This window comes from Phodopus roborovskii, unplaced genomic scaffold (genome assembly GCF_943737965.1).
Source record: "Phodopus roborovskii unplaced genomic scaffold, PHOROB, whole genome shotgun sequence".
In the NCBI taxonomy this organism is placed as follows: Eukaryota; Metazoa; Chordata; class Mammalia; order Rodentia; family Cricetidae; genus Phodopus; species Phodopus roborovskii.
Genome location: NW_026126418.1, coordinates 58,958,502 through 58,985,870, shown reverse-complemented (window position 1 = coordinate 58,985,870; position 27,369 = coordinate 58,958,502). Strand labels below are relative to the sequence as shown.

Sequence of the window (27,369 nt, the reverse complement as noted above, 5' to 3'; positions counted from 1 at the left end):
CAAAAATCTCCTTAGAAACCCTCTCATATAAGTATGGAATGTCCGCCTTTTCTAATCTTTCTTTTCTATTTCATTTCAGAAAAACAAGACAGCAATGCAAGAATTGAAACTATAAAGTCCCTAGTAAAAAATCTTCCTCCACCAAATCATGACACCATGAAAATCCTCTTTGGACATCTGACTAAGTAAGTTATGTGAGTTTTGAATATGTTGTATTATAGTTGTTATTGACATGAAGAACATTTAATTTATATTTCTAAGCCAAAGGTTTCCCAATGTGTCTACCAGAGATCTTTTCTCACTGACCTCAGTCTTTTGTGTGTGTGTGTGAACATTTTTTTTATTTTTTTATTTTTATTTTACATGTCGATCCCAGTTCCCTCTCACTCTCTCCCTCCCTCCCTCCCTCATCCCCTCCCTGACCACCTTCCCCTTCTATTCCCCCACCCCAATTCCACATTTAGAGCAATGCCATCCAGGTGGGTCATGTAAATCTGTCAAGTCATTTGAAGTAGGGACTAGGACTTCTCTCCTGTCTCTAGGTTATGGGAGTAACCCTCCATGGGGGATGTGTCCGCAAGGTCCTTTTGTGCACCAGGAATACATCCTGGTTCCACTGTCTGAGGTCCCTTAGACTACTTAGTCCTTCTAGCTGAGACCCATATTTAGGGGGTCTGAGTCAGTTCCATGCTGGATTCCCAGCTATCAGTGGGGGGGGGGGGCGTTAGCTCCTCCTTGTTCAGGTCAGCTGTCTCTATGTGTTTCTGCAACCTGGTCTTGTCCTCTCCCTCTGCATCTGGATTCTAGTTCGACTCAGTGTTTAGTTATGGGTGTTTGCTTCTGTTTCCAACATGTACTAGATGAGGGCTCCATGATGATGGATAAGTTAGTTGTTGATCTCACTGTCTAGGAAGGGCATTTATGATAGCCTTTCCACGGTTGCTCAAATTGTTAGTTGGTGGCAGTCTTGTAGATCTATAGACCTTTCTTTAGGTTCAGTTTTCTCTTCAAACCAATAATGGCTCCTTCTTTTATGTTTGTTCATTCTCTCTCTCTCTCTCTCTCCCTCCCTCCCTCTCTGTCTCTCTCTCTCTCTCCTGTCTTCTATTCCTACCCTAACTCAATCTTCCTAGTTGCATGTGCTTTCCTCTCCTCCCCTTCTCTTTCTACTACTTCTCTCTCCATTCACTGCCCCCTCCCCACTTCCTATGTGCTCAGTCTTACTGCAGAGGCTGAAAACAGACTCAAGAAGATAGGAAGAAGAACCAGGGGAGCTTCTAAGACCTATTATTTTCCCTTGATTTTTGTTTTTTACCAAGGAAATGTTTGCTGTTAGAACCATTGCCAAGCCCCATGATGGACCATGTTGATTTTCACAAATATCATGGGGAAAACATGAAATGATTCAGACAGGCATTAAAATATAGGACCACCAGGTACCAAATCCAGTGACCAAACTTACACAACTTACACTCGCTGCATTCCACTTTGATAAGGTATTATTCATGTAGTCAATTAGAAAGGAGTATCCGAGGAACAGGGTGGGGGCATATACAAAGCTCCAGAGTCCCAAATGATCCCCATGAAAAGCAGAAAGCAGATGGGAATGGCTAGCATCTAGTGAGTAAGAAATACGGGCTCAGAAACAGAAGTCTCACATTTTCATGCAAAAAGGAGTCGCTGAAGATGGTCAACTGAGGAACTATAAGATTTCTCTGACTGCTGAATAAACTACAAATATGAAAGCAGAAATACCATCAGCTGGGATCTCTAGTAGCCTAGGCAGGAGATGAGGCAACTTAGCACAAGAATTTAGAGCAGTGATTCTCAACCTGTGGGTTGCAACCCTTTAGGGGTCAAAGACCTTTTCATAAGAGTCATCTACAGCCACCAGAAAACACAGATATTTACATTATGATTCACAACCATAGCAAAATTACAGTTGTGCTGTAGAAGCAGAAATAATCTTATGATTCGGCGTCACCACCACTGCATTAACTGCATTAAAGGATTGCAACATTAGGAAGGTTGAGAACCACTGCTTTAGAGAGAAATGAGTCAAGAAATCTTACAAGTGGGTCGGGTTGGGTGTGCTGTTGTTTTAAACCACGGGTGCCACTTCGGGTTTCTGCTTAGGCAAGTTGCGAAATGATAGTGCCACATGCACAGATGGGCAAACCTGGTGGAGGAATGGTAAGAGCAGGTTTGCAAGCTCTATTTTGGCCATGCTGCATCTGAAATAACAGTTATTGCCTTCTGTTGATATTCAGTACGGCACAGTGTGATACATGTGGTGACTTTGGGCCCTCGCTCTGCATGCACAGCATCGGGGCACTGCTCACAGAACAGTGAACCAAAACCGCAGTTGTGCTTTGTGAGGTTAAAGTTGCTTAATCACCTGGGTCACTATTTAGGATGAATGGTGCCTGAAAACTATTCGACTAATTCATTCAATTATTTTTCATTGTGAATGTGATACATGCAACTGCACACAAAATATGTAAGCAGCAGTGATGAATATACATTAAAAAGTGAAATTTTCCCCAATTCGTTGTTAGCTTGCTGAACAGAAGTACCTACCATTCTTTTATGTGTCCTTTCAGACCTGTTTCTAAGCACATGCAAGCATATGTGTGTATGTTGCTTCTGGTACTACAGCCCATAGCCCCACACACATTATTCTTCAACCATTTGCAACCCAAGAACTGCCATCCATTTCATTAAATTGACTTGTCTAACCACTTTAAGGATAGTGCTCCAAGGTTTCCCTATGTCATAGCTCACTAAAGCAGTAATTGCTTTAGAGAACATATAATAAACTAATGCATCGAGTTAGTTTTTCCCTCAAAGTTCTGAGCATCCTTCAGAGTTAGGAGGCAGCATAGAATAGGAAAAGATCCTGGCTCTTAAATGAACAGAAAATGGGGACTTAGAACCAAATCCTTGGTCCATACATTGTTTTAGTTATGGTCTCAGTCATCTACAGCTAGATTAAATAATACGCCATCTTGTAGTTATGAGAATTAAATAAGAGTATATGTAAAATATCTGGCACAAGACTAAGAATTCCTGTTATGTTATTATTTTCCTCTCAAGATTTTTACCCAACATGTTTTCAAGTTGCAGTTGAAAACTAGAGTTCTTGTAATTCTAAATAGACAAAGTCAGAAGACAAATCAAAAATTACATTATTTAGTACTAAGATACACCCAGTCTTAGGATTCTTAAGAAATATCCATTACTTAGCCTCAGTTGTTTCTGTTTTTTGACTGAAAGGAAAATAAGACTAAGATGAATAGTAGAAGTTTCTTAATGAAAAAAAGAATAAAATAAAATAAATAAACTAAGAATTGCTATAAAACTCCCCTCAGAAACACATGGAATCTATGTAGTGCTATGTCTTTTGAGCACCAGGCCTTTCTATGCTCAGGGATGCAGCACCTATATGAGCATGCTTCTGGTATCTAAATGGATTTTCTAACTTAGTTAGATCTTTTGTTTAGTTCAGTAAAGCTGGAAATAGATATTTAAAACAGAAATTTTTAGATAAGATTATTGTGTTACATCAAAGCATTCACATTTTTGAGATTTGTTGTTATGGGTGAGGAAAATGTGTAATTTATCATCCACCAAACTTTCTTGGACAGTGTGGCACTATTCCCCCCAGTACCAATTTATAAACTGAGTTTAATTATGAATCAAGCATTTTTCTAAGTTGTTGATAAACAGCCCATTGTGGTATGTCATCAAAGCTTGAGGAAACTAAATAGAAAGATTGTTCAACTAGAATTAAATATATTCATGTTTGAAAGAATCATTAGGATGTTTTCCTTATTCTTGATGCATTTGGTAGTCCTTTAGAGACTATACCATCAATACTTGTGTGTTGTGTTTATTACAAAGTATATGTGTATGTACTGAAGTTTGTTTAGTGAAGGGGAGGGATCATAACAATGTGCCAAAATTCCACTTGACCTCCATACTCTACAGTCAACAGAGCAGAACTATGTTTTCAGAGCTTTGACTTAAACACTGCCCTCAAAGCAGAGAAACTACCAACTGGGAAAGCATGCTACAGCACAGCTGGACTGGAAGGTGGGGGGGGGGGAAATCTCCCATAAAAAAAACAGCACTTGTTCAGGGCTGTGATTATGCTATGCATAATATTATTTAATGACTACAGAGGCTCAAAAGTATCAAGGTCCATAGTCCTTCTCAATTGAACTCAAGGTCAAATGCTTCTCTGTCTGCCCTTGCAAAATAGAGGAAAGGATGTCTTCCTAAACAGTATCACAGTTTTTGAGATTATGCAGCATTGCAGTTTCATGTTTTACTCTATGAAGAACTGCATACTTTTAGGATATAAAAACAAGAGAAGGATGTGATTGTTTTATGTAAAGATCTGAGTTTAGGGCCAATTCCTGTAGTCAGAGATAGAGACCAAAATTTCAGAATGAGTATTAATCTGAAAATGCTATCAGCCAAAAAAAAAATTATAAATGGCCACTTTGGTGAATTAACACTATAGTACTTGGACAAGAAAGGTCCAGTGATGCCTTCTGAATCACCATATAAAAATCAAGTGTTATCTCTGTAAAATATGTCACAGGTAACTAAAGATGAATGGGGGGAAAGTTGTAGGAAAATGGTCTATTTATTAGTGGGTAGCAGTTGGGGGGGCAATTAAAGGAAGTGAGAAGTAAAGAGCCACTAATGTGTATGCTTCACACAATTACACAATGATATTTGTGTCAGAGAGGCAGCTTACAACTGCTTTGGTTCAGATAGCAGACAGAGGAGGAAAGAAGCTACAAAGCCCTATGATAGCTGTAGTTAGACTTGAGTACTAGAAAGAATTCTTCCAGATCTTAAGGGAACAAAGAAAACAAGCTTTGGAATCAAGCAAAATTAAAATATTTAGCAAGATTTACTTTATGGGTTACACATAGGAAAACGAAAACAATCTCAGAATTCAGGGTGGGGAAATACAAAAGAACACTTAATTCCCTCATATGAATAATGTGTACATTATTCAGGGAAAGTAAAAATGTCTTAGAAATGGTTTTTAACAATAACTTGAAGTACCAGAGGCTCATACATAAGGCCTTGGGTTCAATCTCCAGCTGATAGGAAGGAAGGAAGGAAGGAAAGTAGAATTCAAGCATTCCTGAAAATATTCTTACAGGGAAATATTTGCTGATGACTTTCAGTGTAAATAAGCTTTCTTGGAAGAGATTTGCACATTGTAAAATAAATTAAAAGGGAAGGTTTAAAATCTTCCCTTTTGCATTAACTCTAAGAAAATTGCCCAGCTGTTCATAGAATTCCAAGGTAAAAAAAAATGTTGAGTGAACAGGCAGATCTCAGGGAATCATGCCACTTGCATGCCATGTTAAAAGGAGCAACTTTTGAGCTGTGGCTACTTTGTGAGAGTGAACTGATATTTAAAGCCTTTGTGGTGTTCGTGGATATTAAATAAAGTGTCCTACAAAAGCAAATCTGAGGCAATTTAAATGATGATGACCTAGAAATAGGAGAGCTTCTCCCTGGGGAGCAAAAAGGGGATGGCTGGGGTTTGGTGGGGGTGATAGGGGAAGAGGGGCAGGTTTGATGTGTAAAACAACCTTGTTTCAAATTTAAATAAAAAAAGAAATAGGAGGGCTGTGTGTGGAGTGTGTGGAAACTGTGGTGAGGAAACAGTACATTTGCCCAGTCTTTAGAATGGCACTGTGGGCATTTCTGATATGCAGTGGAGGTTAGATATGGTTAAAATGTACTCCAAAACCCAGGGGATCTCTTTCTCTTTTCTCTCTGGTCCTCAAGAGCATCACTGGTGTGGCTCACTTCTGTGGGCCTCAGGCTGCTCAGGACTGTTGTGCTTTGGAACAGGGTGTGTTTTTCTGTGCTATGCTGTCTTCTGGCACTGCATTCTTTTTCTGTACACTTTGGTCTTCCACCCAACCACAACACCTGATATCCAAAGATTTTTCAGGTCGTGGGTATTTTTACTGGAAAATGAGGAATGTGTCCAAGTTGTTATTCTCCTTCTCCCTTCCTCACTCTTCCCACTTCCTCCCTTCATCCATTTCTCCCTTTTTCTCTTTCTTTTCCTTTCCTTTGGGGACGAAGGTAGCAAGATGTTTGGAATAAGCAGGAAGTGCAGTGGCTTATTTGCCTGTGTTCATCACTTAGAAGAGCTAATGCACTTCCAGTAGGCATGAAGCCCCTCACCTGGACTCTTGTGGGAGGAGTCTAGCCTGATAAAAAATAATTACTCAGATTATGAGGTGAGTATAGTTTTCGATTCCCATAGTGATTATTAAAATGTCATTAACTTAGAAGACATTTTAACACAAAATTTATAAAATTTGCGAACATGGGACCAAGGTACAATGACCCTTACTATATTGTCCCCTTGTTCAAAGAGAAGGCTTTGAGAGATAAACATTCAAAGCAGGAATGAAATGATTACTGGAGATATTTAGACTTTGCATCTGAATAAAGATTAGAAAACAGCAAACTTATCATTGTTACTCCCCTATCTATGACCGTCTAGTGTTGTTAATCAAGATTCACCCACAGGGATATTGGCTGCTGAGAAGTAGAAGTTTTAACCACAGGCTTCACCAAGATTCTTGGCCTTGTTTGTCCTAATGGAAAGAACTGGGAATTTGGAACTTGGATTAGAAGAAAGGTTATAGCCCCAGTCTCAGCCCTTAGAAATATACAACATTGAACAAATATTATCTTTAATATTTGAAATATGTTGAATAAATTCTTACTTATTTGTTCATCAGTTGTAAAACCCTGTCTTCTATCTCCTTTATAAAGCTTTAAATGAGTGTCTGTTATCTTCTGGGCCTACAGAAAGTACTGGATTGACAAAGTCTCAAGCTTAGACAAGATCTACCCTGCTTCCTGTTTTTGTCAATAACATTTTATTGAAACACACACACTTGTTGTTTATATATTTACTGGAAATTGTTTTCATTCTACAATGGAAAGAATTAAATAGTCACAGATAGTTGAACAAGAGTCAATGTACTTAGCACCTAAGTTGTTACAGACATAAAAGTGTCTGGCCATTGAATTTAAGGTTTAAAGCATGAAACACCCAACAAGAGTGGAAATTTAGCTTAGAGACTTCAAAGAATACCTTCAAAATGCATGACACAGGCTAGCTTTAAGTGTATTCATTTGGTAGGCAACAAGCTAAAGATGGTATATATATATATATATATATATATATATATATATATAGAGAGAGAGAGAGAGAGAGAGAGTATTTGTATATAACCTATGGTATCTTTTCTATATTTAAATTTAAATCATGTCAGGATTTTTCATAACACCTAATACAATGTAATAATATGGAAATAATTGCTATTTGCTACCACTTAGGAAATAATGACAAGAAGGCTGTTCTGCCTATGTTCAGTACAAATGTAAAAAATAAAATTAAACAGCTACTTGATTCCTCCAATATAGAACTTGTGAACATAAATGGCAAACTGCCCTGTGTACCCAGGCATAGAGTGTGTGGAAAAATATGTCCTTCAGAATAAAGAAAGTTATGGATTGTAAATAGAAATAAAAAATAGGAATTCAGAATATTTCAGATAGAATAAATTGCTAGGAAAATCCTGATATTATAAAGGAGTTTGAATTTCAGGACAGTTATGGAAGGGCTCCCACTGTGGAAGTAAAGCAAGAGGATTGCATAGGAAGGACTAAACAGAGAAGAAGTGAAACAAAACCAAAGTCTAAGAGGAGTTAGATGACTATGGCAGGATAAAGCTAGGAGAATGGGGCAGGTCAGCCCCAAGCACTCCTGGGAAAGCACAGCCCATAGCACTTGTTCTCTAAGCAAATGAGGAGGTAAGATGAGGTTTCTAAGAGGGTTCCCAGGCTTGGAACTAGCTGTGAGGCAATGCTTGTAGCTCATGCAGGAAAGGGAGCAAAGTGAATGCACAAAAGGGCCTGACATTAGTTCATAATGTGAGTAGGTCACCATCTATATTCCAGTAGCTTAATGTAGTAAAGTAGAGCCAATATATCTTTATATAAGCTAGAAACCATCACTTTAAAGAAGGCAATGGTATAAGGTCACAAATAACCCCAAGGGATGAGTTGAAAACAAAACCCTAGAAACTTCTAACGGTGGAAATCACATGAAACAGTGCCATAAAAAAAGCACGTGGAGAACAAGCATATTTACAGAAAGAAAATGTGGCAGAAGGAGGGGTATTATATTTTGTGCTTAAGACCACTAATCTCTCAAAAGAGGCCCAGAAAGTGCTTAACCAAAAAGTATGCACAAAATCTTAGTATGAATAAATAAATAAAATGGAAAGTTCTAATGATAATAGGTCAATGGGTAGATTTCTAGCCATGAACAGCTAATATTCTTATCTTCACCTAGCATTTAAAAAAATGTTCAATAAATAAACATAGCATTGAGTAAGGAGGAGGAAACTTGGCTATTCTGTAGTTTGGGCTCTTAGAAATATTGGTAAATAGAAATTGAAAACAAAAATTGACCTTCTCTGCCATGAATGGGTTGGCCACAGGGGTAAGGAATGTAGCTGCTTGAGTTCCTGATAGTACTATTAGCAAAGATAAGTACAGTGCCCCCACAATTTTGTGGAATCAATGGAATTCTCGGACTTCACTGAAAATGATAATCACCTATAAGCTAGTAAGTGGATCTAGGTGAGATCAGCTTCTTAGGCCTGAAATGTTAGAAATCTGACATAGCTCAGACTAGGACTAGGAAATACCCCATTTTAAGTAAATTGCTGTTCTTCTCAAGTGTTTAGCCTCATTTGATCCCTGCCATCATTGCCATGAGGAAGAACATCTCTCTTCTGACCACAGAAGAGACAATATTAACACTCCTTATTAATCCTCACATATCAAGAGTGAGAAAGGAACATTCACAGGGCTAACAGGCTGCAGCCGCATTAGAGACACTATGACCCCCCTACCCCAGACTGGAGCAATTTTAATACTACATCATAAGGTCATATTTATTTGTGATTTTTTTTAAATCTAGTATTATCTGGAATTAGAAATAGGTCTTGGAACATAAGAACTAAGTTTACATCTTCCTTTAACTCCCTACTGAGAGAACTTTTTTCTTTTATTGAAAATAATTTTTTTCATACAACATATTGTGATTATAGTTTCTTTCCCCTCTACAACCTCCAGTTCCTCCCTACTTCCCCTCCCATCTATATCCACACCTTTTCTCTTTTAGAATATAAACAGGCGTCTAAGGAATAATAACAAAATAAGATAACATAAATGCAAAACAAAATGGAACATGAAAAAATAACCAAACATGAAAAGCAGCCAAAGAGAAAACACAAGAAACACAGATAGATGAAAAGACACACATATTCACACTCACATGAATCCCATGGAAACCCCAAACTACAGGTTGTAATACATACACAAAGGACCTATGAGGTAGGGAAAAAAAACTCCGACTCTCAGCATGATGAGACAAATAATGTCCACAGATATCTTTCAGTTCCCTTTGTGTCTGTTGCTGAACTGGGGCCTACCCTTAAGAGTGGCTTGTTTCCCCACTTAGACTCCTTTGAAGAAAACTTATTTTTCCTTTACAAGTGGTTATCAATTGGAGATAGCTTCTGTATTAGAGATGAAGGCATTATGTGCCCACTTCTTTTACCATCTGGTGCAAACTCAAGCAGACCCTGTCCATGCTGCCTCAGTGCCAGCCCTATTGTGTCTAGAAGGCCATGTTTCCATGGTGTCCTCTATCCCTTCTGGCTCTTATACTTGTTTTATCTCCTCTTCCGCAGAGATTTGATGGCAACATGCTTTTTAGGGCTGAGTATCCCAAGGTCTCTCACTCATGAGAGAACTTTTTATCAGTCCCAGATCCTAGCACATCAATCCCAACTTCCTTGTCCTTTTTTTCAATTCCCCAATGCTTCATACTATCTTCAAATATTAAGTTTCAAGTGGAGAAAGTAGAGAATAAAAGGGGGATTGAAGGAGGGAGAAAAGAGAGATTTAGGGGAGAGAAATAAAATAAGAATAAAAGCAAAGCCATGAATGAAAAAATGAAGACACGTGATTACAAAGCCTGCTCTCTCCTTTGGTGGATAAGGAAATGTGGTTTGTCTGCACTGTGGATCACAGGCAGCTCATTTCAAAGAGGAGAGAGAAAAAAAATCACCCAGACTTCAAGTCACCTGATTTCCAGTCTACCACAGCACAGTGTGTCTCCTGCCAACACCAACACTCAACTGTTTCCTGGGAAGAAGAGGGTGACACATAAGAAACATGCAGGAGGGCTGGCGAGATGGCTCAGCCATTAAAGGCTAGCTAGGCACACAACCAAAATGATAAGAAAAATGCAGGAGAAACAGCCTGGATAGGCACTTCCCTTCAGTCAATCCCCCTAATGGCACACCATGTATCATCCTAGTCATTCAAATAAAACTCCTAGTGTACCATAAATAATGAGAACCCCTGATAGTTACAGGGGCCTTTACAGAACTATGACGCCCTCCTGTTCTTCCTCCCTCGTTTCTCTTAATACTGGAAAGCATCCTTCAACTGTGTCTTTGAAAATAAGTGCCATGTAAAAATCCACTGATGCCTCTGTATGTGTTTCTCTCACTTAGAAATAGCACTTTTTGGAAGGGCAGTGACGGGGCTGCCACTTGCCACCACCTTTCTCCCCTTTAAATGGAAAGCACTGAACCCAGATGCCCAACCACGAAAGACAGTCTTCCAGAAGCAGCATCTGGCTTCCTGGCAAGCCCTTCCAGAGAGCTGTTTGGGGAGTGTTGCCTTGTCTCTGGATCTGTCACGTGTATCTGACACCATGGCCTCCCTGGCTGGCAAATCCAGACAGCTGCCAATTTCTTTTGGTTCACCTTTAATTCTGAGAAACTAGTTCACTCGCTTTCATTCTTACTGAATTTGTTTTTCTTCCCTTTGCTGATAAGAATTCCAGGACAACCCTAATAGCTCACTGCCTCCTTCCTGCATGCTTCATGTCTTCTGCAGGCTTCCTTCTGTCTTTTGAATCTGGGTGAAATCCTCGGTCATTTAATCCTACATTAAAATGGGTTAGTTTTAATATACTTCTTAGGCACTTCTTATCAGTGAAGCTCACTGTAAACTATGGGGTTGTTGCCCGAAGAGAAAAGCAAAACATTCCATCCAAGTAATTTATTATGGTCTGTACACAAGACATGAAAGTATTCTTGACATTTGTATATTATTTCATTAAATCATACTGGCTCCCACACATTTTTGGTCCGTGTTACAGCAAGAACAAAAGACTATCCCAGGACTAGAAAACACAAAACAACAGGACCCTTCACAGGGCAGGGAGACTTTACAAACAGCCCCCACTTTGGCAAACTACATTTTAAAATGTAGTTTCCTTTTCCTACCTATTAATATATATATATATATATATGTATGTATGTATATATGTATGTATGTATATATATATATATATATATATATGTTTTAATTGTGAAGGATTTGTAGGGTTTGTGGATAATTGTGAGGAACACAGAGTCCAATGGTAGCCCACGCAACAGGAAGCAGTGACAAGGCGCTGACAAGTCCGGCAGCAGTACCCAGAATGCAGAGGAGAAAGCAGAAATTAGAGCTGCAGGGTGACATCCAGGAATAGTTAAGATGGGGTAGCTGCAAATTTCCACATCGTTGTTTTTTGCTTTTTTTTTTTTTTTTTTTTTTTTTCCTTCATGTAAGAAGAAAGTGCAGATTGTGTATGAGATTTCAGATCTCAGGGCTGTAAAGTCTAGGCTGGAGAATGACTGGAGTGTAGCACTGGGCTGGAGGAAATCTCAGCCATAAATAAGAGCTGGCCTGTGGCCAGTAGCAAGCTGGACCCACACTTGACTTTGAAGCACTTTACAAATAAAACCTCATGGGCTTAACGTGACTGAGAGCTTCTAGGGACAAAGGTTTGGGTCAAGTCACCGGGAAAATGGCTTTGAAACCCTATGCAAAATAGTAAACTCCAATTTGAGATTGGAATTTGGGGGTTGGGAGACATAACTCACTAGCACGCAAGATCCTGGGTTCTATCCCTAGCTAAAATAAGTAGGTAGATACAGATATAGTTATTGATACAGATAGATAGATAGATAGATAGATAGATAGATAGATAGATAGAATGGATTTTTAAGACTATTTCTCTTTAATTCAACAATATTTGGGGTCTATAATTTCGACACAGATCCCTCTTGCTAGCATGTGCAAAAGGAATTCGGAAGCATAACTCACAAGCTTTGTATAGAGATCCTCAAGTCTCCCTTCTAGTATTTCATCTCCTATCCTAAGTCTTACCTTCATTCTTTATGATTGAGCTGCTTTCCCAACAATCTTTCCCCTGTGTCACCATTAGCCTTAAATTCTTTCTCCTGTCCTGCACTCTAGGGACTCTTCCAGGTCAATCACCATTGCCCATGTTATCCCTCTGCCCATTTATTCATGAAACAATATGTATTTGGAATAATGTTTATTTGGTAAACATGTCTGATCAATGCTAAATGAAGACAATTTTACCAGGGAAAGTAGAAAGTATCTTGGATGTAGGAACCCTGTTGAACAGTGGTACTGACCTCCCTGCCCATGCCTGGGAATGTTTCCATACCAGAATTGCATTCTCAGGCACTGTATTACCTCCTATTCTGACTGAAATTTGTAACCTAGTTGATCTTTAACAGGCATTCAGTCAGCCTCTGCATCACACTGTGTAAGCCCTTGCTCCTTTCCTTTTTCCCCATTGTCACTAAAACAAATAAAACACTGAGGCAGAGAGGAACCTCTGTGGAGATAGTCAAATCATGCTAGTATCCTGGCACTAGCTAAATACCTTTTCTTGTACTACCCTTCATTGCTCACCCACACAAACTTGCCATGTCTTCCTTTCCCAAGTTTTGTTCACTTATTTGTTTATTTCCATCATTGATTTTCATTTGTTTCCCATAGTGTTGAGATTTGAAAAATAATAAAAGAAACTTCCCTAAAGGACAGCTTAAAATTTGTGATTGTGTTCTTGGGCATCAAATTATAATCGATTTGTTGACATAGTGAAAAGGCATGCAAAGGGATACCTTACCCAAATGTGAATTGCATGTTTCCATTTGGAAATTTTTGTAGCAAAAATTATGCATCACAGAAAATATTTTCCTCTCCAAGGCAACTTTTCTCTCCCAAGAACACAAAGTGCCCCTTTGGCTTCCAGTTTACCCACAGGCTCTTGCTCCTCAGCTTGAAGGGAATTTATTCTTCCTTTGCTCTTCTTCCTATAGGCAATAAGAAGCATGTGCTCCAACCCTTGCCTAATCCCTCCCCAACCTGATGATAAACTCGGAGCATATTGCTACCAAAAGAAACTAAAGCGATAGTTATTGTCACATCTAGTAATTTCTGATCCCATTGCACGTTAACCCAGGAAGTAGTCAGAAGAAAAGAAGCATGCACTTGTATAGGGCACTGGAGAATGCTGAACAGGGAAGAGGATGACCAGAGGGGGGCGTTCTGTTCATCATGCAGCCACTTGGAAAACACAAGCTAATTAGCAGTCTGCAGCCACACAGCACAGCAGTTTAATACAAGAAGTGAACAATGCTTTACCTAATTGAAACTACAGAGCTGACTTAGGTAGGCTGTATGCAATTACACAGATTGGAAGTCAGCCAGGACACCGAGGTTAACAATCTCTCCTTTCACAAAAGGCACCACGGGAACCTTAATGACCACAAGTGGTAAGGGCTGCCATCCTGCATCCTATCCAAGGAGCTTACCTCTCAAGCCCAGAATCCATCAGATGGACTTTATGGTGATGACTAATTGGCTAGAAGAGTGCCCTCTATTGGTTCAGCTGTAGTACCCTGTAACTAATTCACCAGACTCAGTAAGCAGGTTTTGAAAGATTGCAGTAGAGAGAAGGATTGAGATGGCTGAGGATAGAGAACAGGTCAAGATGCTAGATGGGAAGAAGGAGGCTACCAGTGCCTGCTGCTTCTGTGGCCAGAACTTCTGTCATTGGGCATTTTTAAAGTCTGCTGTTATAAAGTAAGCAACTGCAGGATTTGATTTAAAAAAACATACATTCTGTTTCAGAAAGTCTAGCATGGGCCCTAGGAATCTGCATAAGTAGCTTTCCAAGGGAAATTGCTGCTGGATTGGGGGCCAGACTTTCAGAAACCAAGTTCTACAGGAAAGAAAAGAGGTTCTCTGTAGGCAAAGAAGAGAGACTGGCAAAGAGAACTCTGTCTTCAAAATGCATTATGACAACTAGAGATATCCAACTCTCTTCATTTGTCCTAGGAAATAAGTGAAGCAAATACTTGGAGAGTCCAAATAAATAATGTGATCTAAACTCCCCTCCACAATAACTTAATAGTGAGGATGGGAATGAAAGAATTTGATCCTTAAATCTGTCTCATGAGTGAGATACCTACCCGACCAAGACAGTGTTCCTATTCCTCACTTACTGCTTACACCATCGAGGAGAGCCTGCAAGAGGCCTGTTCTGATGCCTAAGAGCTGGCATCATTGAGCTTTCAAAATGAGCAAAAAAAAGACAGGGTAGAGGAGACAGATCCTCAAGGCTTACTTAAGCCATGGTCAGTTAAGGAAGGGAAAGGATTCCAGAGTTGCTGAGAAACAATAAGTAAACAGGCCATTTTTTTAAAGCTTATTGAAGACAAACATGCTTATTGCTGTTAAAAAGGCTTTTATGATAAAACATGGATGTACTATTAAGGATTGTAATTGTTGGTGGGATTGACAATTATGTTCTTTAGTTATTTCCTAAGTGGTTTTTGGAGTAATATCTGCATATTTTGTGACTTTTTAATAATAGAAGCCACTGATATTTGAGAAGAAATGCACATACTTGAAAGGAAATATCAATTTATCCCTAGAAGCAACATGGTTCTCTCCATTTAGACATACTGCAAACTGCTGTAGTCTAGGAAAGAAGATATATATATATATATACATATATGTATATATGTATATATATATATATCTTCATATATGCTTTAGCCTTAAAGCTGAAAAAAAACTCCCACTTATCATTTTTATACATATATATATATATGTATGCATGTATATATGATATCATTCAAACACTAAATCATTTAGAATATTCAGCTACCTAAAGGTAACATAATAAACACTTATACAAGAAGAATGTAACATGCCATCATCAAGTCAAGAGAGTTGAGAAAATAAAGAAACATAAAGTTGGATACCCTTTGTCCATAGCTACCAATTTAATAAGGTGAAGAGCTTAAGGAAAGAGACAAGATAATTTACTGCTAAGTAGAACCTACAACTGACAACTCAAATAAAGAAGTCTTGTGGAAACTCAACTGTGGACAAGAGCACTGTGCTATGGAAGGGGTATTGCAATACAGGAAGTGACTGGAGATGAGGGTGGGGATCACAGGAAAGTTGGAATTTGATGCCTCTTGAGGAAACAATACAAGTATTTGAGCAGTAAGTGAGAAAAGAACATAGTTTCTAGGGCTAAAGAAATGGCTCAGTGGTTAAGAACATTTGCTGCTCTTGCAAAGGACCAGGTTCAGTTCCCAGAACCTGCATAGTGGCTCACAACCACCTGTAATTCCAGTTCCAAAGGATTTGGCACCTTCTTCTGACTTCTCTGGGAATCAGGGATGTTGTGCATGGCACACATGCATGCCTGCATACATACATACATACATGCATGCAGCCAAAATCCTTATGCACAAATAAATCTTATGAAATTAAATAAGTTTGATTTATGATTTAATTATCGCAAATAATTCAGTGCTACTTTGAAGTAAATGGAGGAACAGAAGGTCCAAAAGAGTCTGGAGCAAAGGTGGAAACCCATCATTATCTAGGCTAGCTTTTGTTTCTGATACTAGCTGTAAAAATAAGCAGGAAGTGGAGAGCTCCTTAAGATACTCTGAAATGTATGTTTTTGCTGATCTTTTTTAAATGGTATGTGAAGAACTGAAGAGCTTGAGGCTGTGCCAAGGTGCTGAGCCTATAGGCTATACAATGTGAGTCCACCAATAAAACTGAAGTATTTAGAAATTAGTGTTAAACATCAACTATTGTCCACAAGAAGTTCTGAAAATTCCCCATCTGCCTAGAAATATCCCTTGCTTTTGTGAAGCCTATGATAAACCTAACGCAGATAGCACAACGTATTGAAGCTAACCTATAGGATAAGGAAAGCAATGCCAGGATGAAATGAGATGGGGAGGATGAAGAGTGGTATGGGAACTGTATCTTGCCAAAGGAGAAGGCCAAACAACAACCCAGCCACAAACCCTTTGATCTACGCTGGTAATCCTACACTGGTAAGATATGCAAGGGCAATGGTGGCAAACAGTTTGTGGGAGTAACCAACCAATATCTGGTTTGACTGAAGGCCCTCTCCATGAGATGGGACCCATGCCTGACACTGCTTAGATGACCAAGAACCAGAGCCCTGACTTGATGGCCCAGGAACCTGAGGTAAAACCAACTGACTGTTCTAAAGCAAGCAAAAAAGTAGAAACAAAATGATTCCTAATGATATTCTGCTATATTAATAGACATGTGCCTTGTTCAGACACCATCAGAGAAGCTTCCTCCTGCAGCAGATGGAAACAAACCCAGAGACCCACAGCCAGATATTACACAGAGAGTGAGAGACTTTGGAACATCCAGCCTGTCTTGGTTAGAGTTTTATTGCTGTTAAGAAACACTATGACCATGGCAATTCTTATAAAGGAAAACATTTTAATTGAAGCTGGCTTATAGTTCATAGGTTTAGTCTATTATAATTATGGCAGGAAGTATGGTGGCATGCAGGCAGAGATGATGCTGGAGAGGTAATGAGAGTCAAACATTCAAATGAATCTATAGGGGTCATTCCTATTCAAACTGCCATACAGCACTTAAAGGGAGGTCTCCATCAAATACCCCCTCCCAAGGATCAGGGAACCCATTGGATGATGAGGCAGAAAGAATGTAAAATCGAGAAGGGATGGAAGACACCAAGAAAACAGGCCCTAAAAATCACCATGATTGCTGCACATATGAACTCATGGAGACTGAGACGGCATGCACAGAACCTACACAGGTCTGTACCAATTGGGGTCAAGAGCTGAAAGAAGTAGACACATATCTCCATCCCCAAACCAGAAGCAATTTTCAATTGATAACCACTTGGAAATGAAAATTTAGTTTCTTTCAAGGGAATCTCATTGGAGAAACAAACTACTCTTAAGGGTAGGCTGCATGCCCAGCAGTAGATGACCTCACTTCCTTGTCTCATAATGTCATGTCAGGGCTCTTTATTTTATTTTTTTATAATTTCATCTGTTTATTTTTAACTGGTGTATAGATTACTCTGCTCTCTTTGTTACTCTATTTTTATGGGATCCCTGAGTGTGCAAATGAGTAGGTCTCTGTTTCTTGTGCATTCTCTTGGTGCTCTTTGCTGTTTGACTTCTGTTTTGTTGTTGTTTTATATAAGTCCAATGCATTAAATTTTTGTTTATCTTATTATATGCTATTTTATTGTTACCCCCATTGAATCCTGTTTGTTTCTAATGAGAGACAAGAAGGGAGTGGTTCCAGATGAGGGGTGGGGGCAGAGGAGATGGGAAAAGTAGAGGAAGGGAAAAACCATAATCAGGATGTATTATGTGAGGAAACAATACATTTTCAACAAAAGGAAAATGAAAGTGCTGTGCGTAGAAGTAAAGATAAGGTCATTACAGCATTAGGATAAACTATGCAACAATGTGAGGTGAGACAAAGGCAAGGATGCCAGTATGACTGTAGAGAAGGAAGGATAGCAAGAGAAAGGGAGGACCCACAGGAGGACAAGTACAGATTACTTGAGGCCTTTGGAAATGCAGAGGATTTAGTCTTCCTTGGAAGTTTAGAAAGAAGGGAAGGCACTTGTAGGATTTGAGCAGCAGTGATTTGAACTACCCAGCTTAGAAGAAGCCATGTGTTGGGACTACATTCTGGGAGAACAAAGGTTGACAGGAAAACCACTTTCTGATGGATTAAGAGAACAACTGAAGACTGTCTGTCAGCTTCCTCAGTGGGTGTAGTCACATTGACTCACTCCTTAGCAACTGCTCTTACCATCTTCAGCATTGTTTTAAGCTGTGTGTGTCTGTGTGTGTGTGTGTGTGTGTGTGTGTGTGTGTGTGTGTGTGTGAACTTCAATGACATGAATAGAAAACCTTGTGTTCTCACATCTGAAGATTCAACTCACTACACCACCTATTTTTTTTCCTATTTATGATAAGCATACGGAGATTCTTTTTCTTGTCATTATTCTCTGAATTATACAACAATTATGTATGCATTACTGGCATTGTATCCCTTGTAATAAATAATCTAAAGATAATTTAAAGTATATAGGGATATGTTCAGTTAAATAAAGAATTTGATCTTTATGTAGGGATTTTGTTATCCCAGCCAGTCCTTAGAACCAGTCTCCTCAGCAAACATAGGGGTGACTTTTGTTATGGGTTTTTGACATGGTTGAAAATCTAAGCAGAATCCAGCCCCAGCACTTAACATTGCATAGCATCCAGAGCCTCAAACAGAGAAAGTTCTGGATTCACATCATGAACACCCGATCTTTTCATCCAGGGTTTCCTCTTTCCCTGGCACACTGAACAGCATATCTTCTTGTAGCATTGATTTCCTCTTTTATACTAAAAGGCATCACAATACCTATAACTAAAGGGACCTCTATAGAATGTAGAACTGGATGTGAATAACAGCCCAGCATGCATACATCCCCCAGGCTCCTTTTGAAACCACAGAAGATCTACTCTGCCTGTTACAACACAGAGCTGATCCTTCCTTGTTGAGAGCAGGAATCTTTTCTACAGTTGTAGTATCCTGCATAACTGATAAAGGATAGGGATGTAAAGTGATTTGACAAAATGTTGTAGTAAGTAGGTAAAGAAAGGCATTGGGTAAAAAAAAAAAAAAAAAAAAGGAAACAGATTGAGATGTATCTGGTTTAGAGTAAATGTTTCAAACCACAAAAGTGAATGCATTCACCAAGACACTTCAGAATCAGTCAAGAAAGATGGAATTAAATGCAACCTAGGATCAAGCATGGCAAGAACCACTAAGTAGCAAATAGGAAAATGAGAAAATACACAGCAAAATCAACATTAGCTGCATTACCCAGACCTGAAGAGTGTTATCCAATAAGCATTATCCAATAAATAACTCCTGCCCAAAAGGATCCAAACAAATTTCAATTAGCTGCCATCTCACCAGTCAGAAACTTCTAATAGTCACCCATTTATCTAATAACCGCCCTCTGGCACAGCGATAAGTCCAGTTCTTAATGAGAGCTTGAAGATTCAAAAGTTCCTTGTGAATTATCAAAGGATGCTAATTATGTGTCCTTGTAATTTTAGTATTAATTGTGTTATTTGATTTCTGCTAATCCACATATGATGATAAGTGTTTTTAACCAGAACATTTGCTTAATCAGAACTTTCTATGCCCCATCTAAGTGAAAGAAAGTTACTAGAAATGAATGAAAACAGTATGCTAAACCATTTTCTTAAGCTGTCCCTTAAGAAGACGCTTAAAAGCCACTCTTACAACATACCTAGCCAATAATATAAAATGTACCTCCTTTCCAACAGTCACTTTGTGTCTTTTTAATTGACAGTTTGGAATTCACCTGAAAACATCAACAATTTGCCAAGACAAAACTTGGCCTTGGAGAAGACACCATATTCAACACCAATCTGGAGAAAACAACATATTCCATTTATTTAGTTTGAGTTTAACTGTTATTTGCCTCATTATTACAATTTGAGCGCCATAATTTGGTTCTAGCAAAACTAGACTTTGGGCAATGAAGAGTTAAAGCCAGAACATTCACTCTGTATGTCTTATGCTCTTGCCACCTCATCTCCACCTTCTCCTTCCCCATGGTACCACAAAATGAATAATGCTTTAGACATAGTTTTTGCAATGCTAATATCTAAACAGTAAAAGATACCTTAAGACCTTCATCAAGATTTTTTAAGGCCTCATTTAATGTCAGTGTCAAGGTTCTGTGAAGAATAATTAATAGAACCAAACAAGGTCTATGTGGCCATCGATTGCCAGGGAATTTATGCAGGTAACTCATTAATGCCACAGGGAGTTCTGCATGTAAATCCCAAAGCCTTGATAGGGAAATGGGACCCAGTCATTTTTCCCCCTATAAAAAACACAAACAATGACAAGTGCAAAAGCGAATAACCTGAATATCTATCCAAACAACTCTATGGCCTGTAAAAGTTTTCCATTTACATCCTGTCACCTCTTCTTTTCACACGTATAAAAGATGGGGCAATTATTTCAACAAACCTATCTATATAAATCAAGGCAGTTTTGCTGTGGGAAGACTGGGTGTTTAAGGCATTTAATATTTCAGCATCCCCAGATTATCACCAGGATCCATTTCGCTTTGTGGTCAAGTACATGATTAGCCCTGTGACAGGATATTGGCCATTTTCTATGAAGATCTGAAAATGCTAGTAAACAAATACCAGTTGGAAAAGTAAGAACAAGTCTGTGGACTGGAATGCACCCTACTTGTAATGGGAACAAAAAGCTGGCAATCAAATCTAAAGAAAAAGCTAAATCACAGCAGAATGACCTACTTTAAGGCATTTGCCAAAGAAGCGGTGTTTTCAGACAGCTCTTCTGAAGCAGCGTCTCTCTGTCTATGCCATCTGCAGATTTATTACTTTGCCTGAAAAAACAACCAAAGCAGGAGGGGGGCTCTATTCGAATGATACAGGAAAGATTCCAGTATTGTGGGCACCACACCCACACCTACTGATGTGGTCCAAGGTTTTGCTTTAGAAGCACCTAATTAAGAAACCCTGACTCATTTACATGGAGACGTTTGATCTAAATTACACTCCAAACCGCACCAAATTGGGAGCATCTGGGAATGTGAAATGTTTGTTCCCTGTGACGGCTAGAACAGGGCCAGCTCTGGACGGCACATGTTCAAGTGACGAAAAATATTTCACATGTAACGTACTTCTGAGACCCACTTTTCCACTAATAATTCATAGCAAGCCTAACCAGTATCTGTACTTCCACAATTATTTCAGGCTGTGAAAAATTATGTCACTATTTTCTTCCTACAGCTAGAAGGAGGTAGAAGACCACCCACTTAGCTTGTCATTGATTAAAAAAAAAAAAAGGGCCTTAAATGCAGCCAATAGCAAAAAGGCAAAGCTGGACAGGGTAGAGGCTGGTCATTATAAATATACACGTTGCCTCCAAAAATGCTGAGTGGCAATCTCAAGGGCTAAATCCCAAGTATTAGTCCTCCATCACTGCCTGAACTCTTCCAGCCATACCACTTGGCTTGCTGAGGTCTCAGCAAAGATCTACCTCCCAACTCTGTGGAGGCTTCACTGTGCCTGAAGAAGCAGCTAGCTCATGCAGGTGAGGCTGTTTCCAGGACAGAGGTCATGGTGTCTGCCACAGGGTGACATCTGGATGCAGTCCAACTCATTGCCACCAGGTAAAATGTCTGAGAAACTCAAAAGAAAACATTTCTGTCTTGGATGCTGTGTGCCGTACTCGGCACATAATTCACACGAGAGAGTGTTGGATTTCAAGTACAATAAACAGAGTTTTATAGATACAGTCAACCCAATACTTCAGCACCTGATAGCCACTTTGCCTTATTAGGCTATATATCACCCATGTTTCAGCAGGAGTCCAAGAAACAAGAGAAAAGTTTAAAAATGATCCTGGAGTCTTTTGTCTAAGGACGATATTAATGCATTTATCTGATGTGCCGTGTTTTGTAGTAGCTGGAATGAGATTTGAATATATTAATATTTTCATCAGCAGAGCCCAGGGAGCCCAGTTAATAACTTATGCATGGATACATAGATAAACTTCAGACAGACGTAAGGTTTTCAGCTCTCGTGTTGGTAATACTTGGAGAGATCGAATGAAAGGGGCTGTTCTCCCTGAGTCTTTGTTGTGGGCATGCATTGTGACAGTATGGAGCCAGAGTTCTTCTGGTTGTCTACACAGCCTGGATTCAATAAACTGTTATGTATGCATATTATGACAATGTGGTCAAGGAAACCAGATTTTTTTACTCTACCTTCAAGTGCTTATGTAGCCTGGGTCTGGTGCTTATTTTTCCTGTCCCCATTCAATATGTTAACATATTCATAATTTGATACAGGTTATATTCACTTTATAATTAAGGTTTGAAATTATTTGAGAAAGCACTCAGATCATACAGAGTGAAAAGTATTTATTATATTCTTCAGTGTACTCTTGGGTTCCGTGTGAATCCAAAGTCCAAAGAGACTATTTGCCAGAGGCCTGCCATGACAAACACCACAGGCAGCCTTTCTTCTGTGGCCACTCTCCGTGGCTGAATGACCTTTTTCTAGCTTCCTGGTAATCTCATGGTCTCGATTCTATGCCTGAATGTTCCTACTGTCTCTATGTATGTTCAGGTAAGGACAGTTAGTCACTCAGAGCCAGACTTGGAAGCTTCATTTTAACTAAGTGACATTGTACTGCCCTAGCCTACTTGCAGCTGCAGTCTGAGAAATTGATAGTTAGACCACCTACGTCAACCAACACCGCACACAAGGGGACGTGCTTCTCCAGGTTCCTGATGTGCTCTATGCTACTTCGTGTGTGAGCCCAGAATTCAAACCTAAATTTATATTTCTAAATCGTCAGTGTTTATCCAGTATGGTTTTCAGTTATATCCTCCATCAGTAAGAAACTTCCAAAGTTTGGGGGAATAAGCAGCAGTATGACCCTTCTCACACCTGCTAGATTGGAAGGAAGTTCTCCTCATACAGTAAGCATTTACCACAGGGCCTGCCTGCGCCCCACCCGCCTTCAGGGACCAGGTCTCCAGGCCTAAGTGCCTCCTTCTCCATTACTGCACCTCCATTAGGAGCTCATAATGCGAGAGATATCACTCTCACAATAAGATATTGCACTTACACCCCACCTTTCAACTCAGCATTTCCAAATGCTTTAAAAATCATTATTTTTTTATTATTTATTTGTGGAATCCCAGCATGGGGAAGTGGAGTCTAAGCCACAGAGATATGGTCTTGGTTACACAGACTTAAACCTATACTCCTTTCCCCCTTGGTGTGCGAGTAAAAACCTGAAGTGGACATGTGCATGTGTGTGAGTGGAGAAAAGGGGGAGCAGGGGAATGGATGCTTAGATTCTAGAAGCACTGCCGCTTACACACCTAAAACACTTTAGAAAAGGACTATTTGTTATTGTCGTCCCAATAAACTACAGCCTAACCAAGAAGAAAGCAGGAGAGCAAGGAGAGCTTTTAGATGCTAACATTCAGAAAATGGAAATGAATTACCCTAACCTAGGTCATTCATTCACAAGAAGGCTTTTAGGAAATTCTTAAGCAATACAGGAAGTAGATGTCAACCATACCCTGCTTATTGTTCCCTGCTCATTATTTCCTGGGTCAGCTCTGCTTGACACTGAATTTAACAGACTTTCATCGAGTTGAAAGGACAGAGAAACTATCACTACCCAACCACACTTTCCTTCACTCTGTTGCTGATGCACCCTACTTTATTTCCCAAGCTTTTCATCATTGGATATTATGCCTACTTTGCTTGGAATTACTCTGTTGTCTTCCTTGACATCTATGATGTAAATGCGTATTGTCTATCCCTTCAAAGCTTGAACATGATACAACACCTGTAGCACAGTAGGCTATCAATAAATGTTGGTGAGATGTATGAATAACAAATTTTCATAGTATCCCAAAGGCAGTCTCAAAGTGAATTTGTTCACTCAATAAAGTCACAAACTAAGACAGAGCACAGCACAGCATGGCTATTACAGATGTTAATTAAAAACCCACCAAAATAATGAATTAGAGATGACTTTAAACCAAAATGAACAGTGTGTATCTTACACTGTTTTGACTATTATTGAATTTAGCCAGAGAAGCTTTCCTGGCTAAGAACTTTTGTGATAACAAGAGGGAACAAACAGTGGCTAAGTGTTCTGAACATTGGGGGTGACCAAGAAGAAACATTCAGTTAACAATTGAGTTCCAGAAGAAGAGGGTAGACAGTAACTGGGGGATGCAGTTCAGTGGTAATGAGAGATGTCCAAAGAAGGCAAAGGCCATGCCGTATTGTGAGCAACATGGTTGGGATTGTACCCAAAGTAGAAGTTTACAAAACAATTATCATAGTGCAGCCAAGGTGTGCAGCATGTTTTGGTACAAGACCCTCCCTCTGTAGTTCCATATGGTCTCCAGAACTGGGGGCTTTGAAGGGATTGTCAATAGATACATGCCCTTCACTGTACACATGTGATGAATTATGAAAGAGTATCCACTGTGCTTAGGAACACGTATGCAACAGTTCTTTGTCTTCACCATTTCAAACTGGCTATCCTGACTCTCCAGGAAGATAACACTGCAAAACAGAACGAGGAGTGTCTTCTGAAAATGAGTAGTCAAAACCACCAGAGAGCAGCTGGCGTCATCATGAAACTCACCAAGAAACAGCAGCACAGTAGAAGTGAACTTCACAATGCAGATGAGACTTCCTGTCCTAAATTAAAAAGTTCCCATTGCCTTACTTAACTGAATGCTAATCTGTTATATTTTGCATTCATATTTTATGCCTCAGTACACCAAATTGTGGTATCTATTTAAAAAAATAAATAACTGTTGTGTTTAAGATTAGAAATTAGTAGCATGGCATCATGGGTGCATATGGAAAGATTTTTGTCTGAATAGGTTTGGGGAGAAGTTGGCTTTCGTTGGCTCTGAGGAATTTTGGTCCAATCAACACCTTGGCCGGAGGAGGGAGGAGGAGGAGACAGCCTCTTTAAAGTTCATTTTGCAGACATCTGGGAGTTGAGAGACATCCAAAACAGGCAAGCAGAGGTGAAGCCATCATGGGAACAACAACTGACCTTCATTCTCATTGCTGGTCAGAAATGGTGTCTAGGTTTTCCCCAGCAGAACGGAAGCTGTCTAATCTTGATGTCAAAGATGAGCAGACTTAGGATTTTCCCATGTCATCAAGCAATGTCACAGGGCCCCTAACCAAGGTCACTACAGCTGTGGGAAGAAAATGGAAATAGACTCACTATTCTAGACCATCAAATACTGTTAAGGTTTGTACATTTTCATTTCTTCCCCTTTTCTACAAAATAGTTAGATTTGATTGTCATAGCTCTTGTTGGCACTCTGTGAATTCTATACAAGAACCACTAGGTGAATAAATTTGGTCATCATCCTGCCTTATTTACCCTAGCTCTAAGATATTCACACAGTCCCCTTCCCATCTAGAGCTCTCTGTATGCTTTCTGCCTACCCAAGACTTTGACTTCTTTGGAAGTTCTGACCTGACTCAAGTTCCACCTCTTTTAATAGGGGAGCTAGTTAAGAAACCTGCCCAGTGTGTAAACATCTTCCTCTGCTCCAACTGCATGGCCTTGCCTAGGAATAGCTGTAAAGGTACATTAGATATTCCATGTTGGGTATGAAGTGAATGTAGGCCAAAGCATATTACTCTTTATGAACATTTAACATGAATAGACACAAATATATATTAATCATGTATACCACACTTCACTAAGTGTTTAAAAACACATTATCTCACTTTACCACCACATAAAGCAACTAATTATCTTCTACTTATGCAACCATACTCTAGTATCCAGAGAAAATATATTATTGAATAGATCATCATCAAAACAAAACAAAACTGGAGTAGGTCCAGTACTTGGAATGCAGGCCTAACTAAATGATGAAAAACCCTCAGATATAACTTCAGTGCAAAACTAACTCCCTCCTTATGGTAACTTCCATGCAAAAATCATTAAATCATTACAAGGGTGTGGCTCTGATACATGAATAACTGAATTACTGTAGGCCCCCATCCATAAACTTGTTTTCCAAATCTTCAATTATTCCCAGTCAACAACAGCCCAAAAGCATATTAAGTTAAAAAAAACTGATGGAAAATTCCATAAATAATGTATAAATTTTAAGTTGTATGCTACTCCAGACAGCAGAAATTCCTCTCTTTCCTGTCCAGAATATGAGTATTTGCTAGTGTACCCACAACATATACACTACCTGCTTGTTAGTTACTTAGTAACTATCTTAGGACCAGATCTACTGTTGCAGCCTTTGCTGCATTTCAGTAGCTCTCACTCTTAGGAATTGCCATACAGTCCAAGAATACTGATACAAAGGAGGCACCAGTACATAGACATGACAGGATAGATAACTTCTGTAGCTCCTAGTGTACTAGGCTGAATATTTCAAAACATGTCATAGAGACAGAATGTAGCACTATCTGCAACACCAAGCATCCACTGGGAATCTTGGTAACTGACACATAGATAAGGAGAAATTGTTGTGTATAGAATGGGAACAAGGTACCAAGGTATCTTGCAAAAGGGAACAAAATAAGGAATTCTGAGACATGATACCTCTGGGTAGATATTGCTGATAATGCATGGAAAGCCTGAATGTTCTTAAAATTAACAGTAATGCCAATCACTGAACACCTACCCATGAGTAATAAAATTCAAAAAGCAAGAAAGTCTTGAACCAAACCTGACTGACATTTAGCAAGCGCACAGATCTTCATAACAACCACTTGTATCCTTTACCTACTGTTTTATCTTCACTTTTGTTTTCTTTTCTGCTTTAAATATATTGTTTGTATTTTGAATGCATTTTAAATATAATTGTTTTACTTAATAATGTAGGCGTGTAAATCAAGTAAGTAAGTCAATTTTAAATATCAATGTGGAACTTAGATTTATAGCTTATTCAGACATGCTTACTAAAAGGGTTGTTAGACAATAGATATGTACTATCAATATGTATAGTAGATAGCTCACAGCTTCTCTTCATAACTTTCACCAAGCAAAGGACGATGATCATTTAAACTGTGGGCTAAGGAAGATCAGCGATTAACAATAGAGGGTGGTCACCGTTAAAATTCAGAGAAAGTCATGAGCTTAACCTAGAATGAAAGAAAGGGAAATAATTCTCATGAAATTACAAATATCTTAGTTTGAAAATGACTTTATCTCAAACAACAGTGGGTTACAAAGAAATGAGGAATGACAGACAGTGAAAGACATTGTTTTCTTGCTAAATTAATATCAAAGCAGTGAGGACAAGCTCTCCCTCACCTACTTTTATTTCTTTTTTCTTCTGATTCTGAGCTCACCAAGTGGTACATCTCCTTGTCACCTTCCACAAGCTCAACTGTT

General features: G+C 39.1%; 1 protein-coding gene across 1 annotated transcript in view; it reads left to right on the top strand.

Annotated features, from left to right (window-relative positions):
- Nucleotides 1-27,369, top strand: part of Arhgap15 (Rho GTPase activating protein 15) — a 620,277-nt gene that overhangs the window by 559,288 nt on the left and 33,620 nt on the right. The window contains exon 13 of the mRNA XM_051184740.1: nt 80-185. Within this exon, the coding sequence (XP_051040697.1) occupies nt 80-185 (106 nt within the window). The remainder of the gene's footprint in view (nt 1-79; nt 186-27,369) is intronic.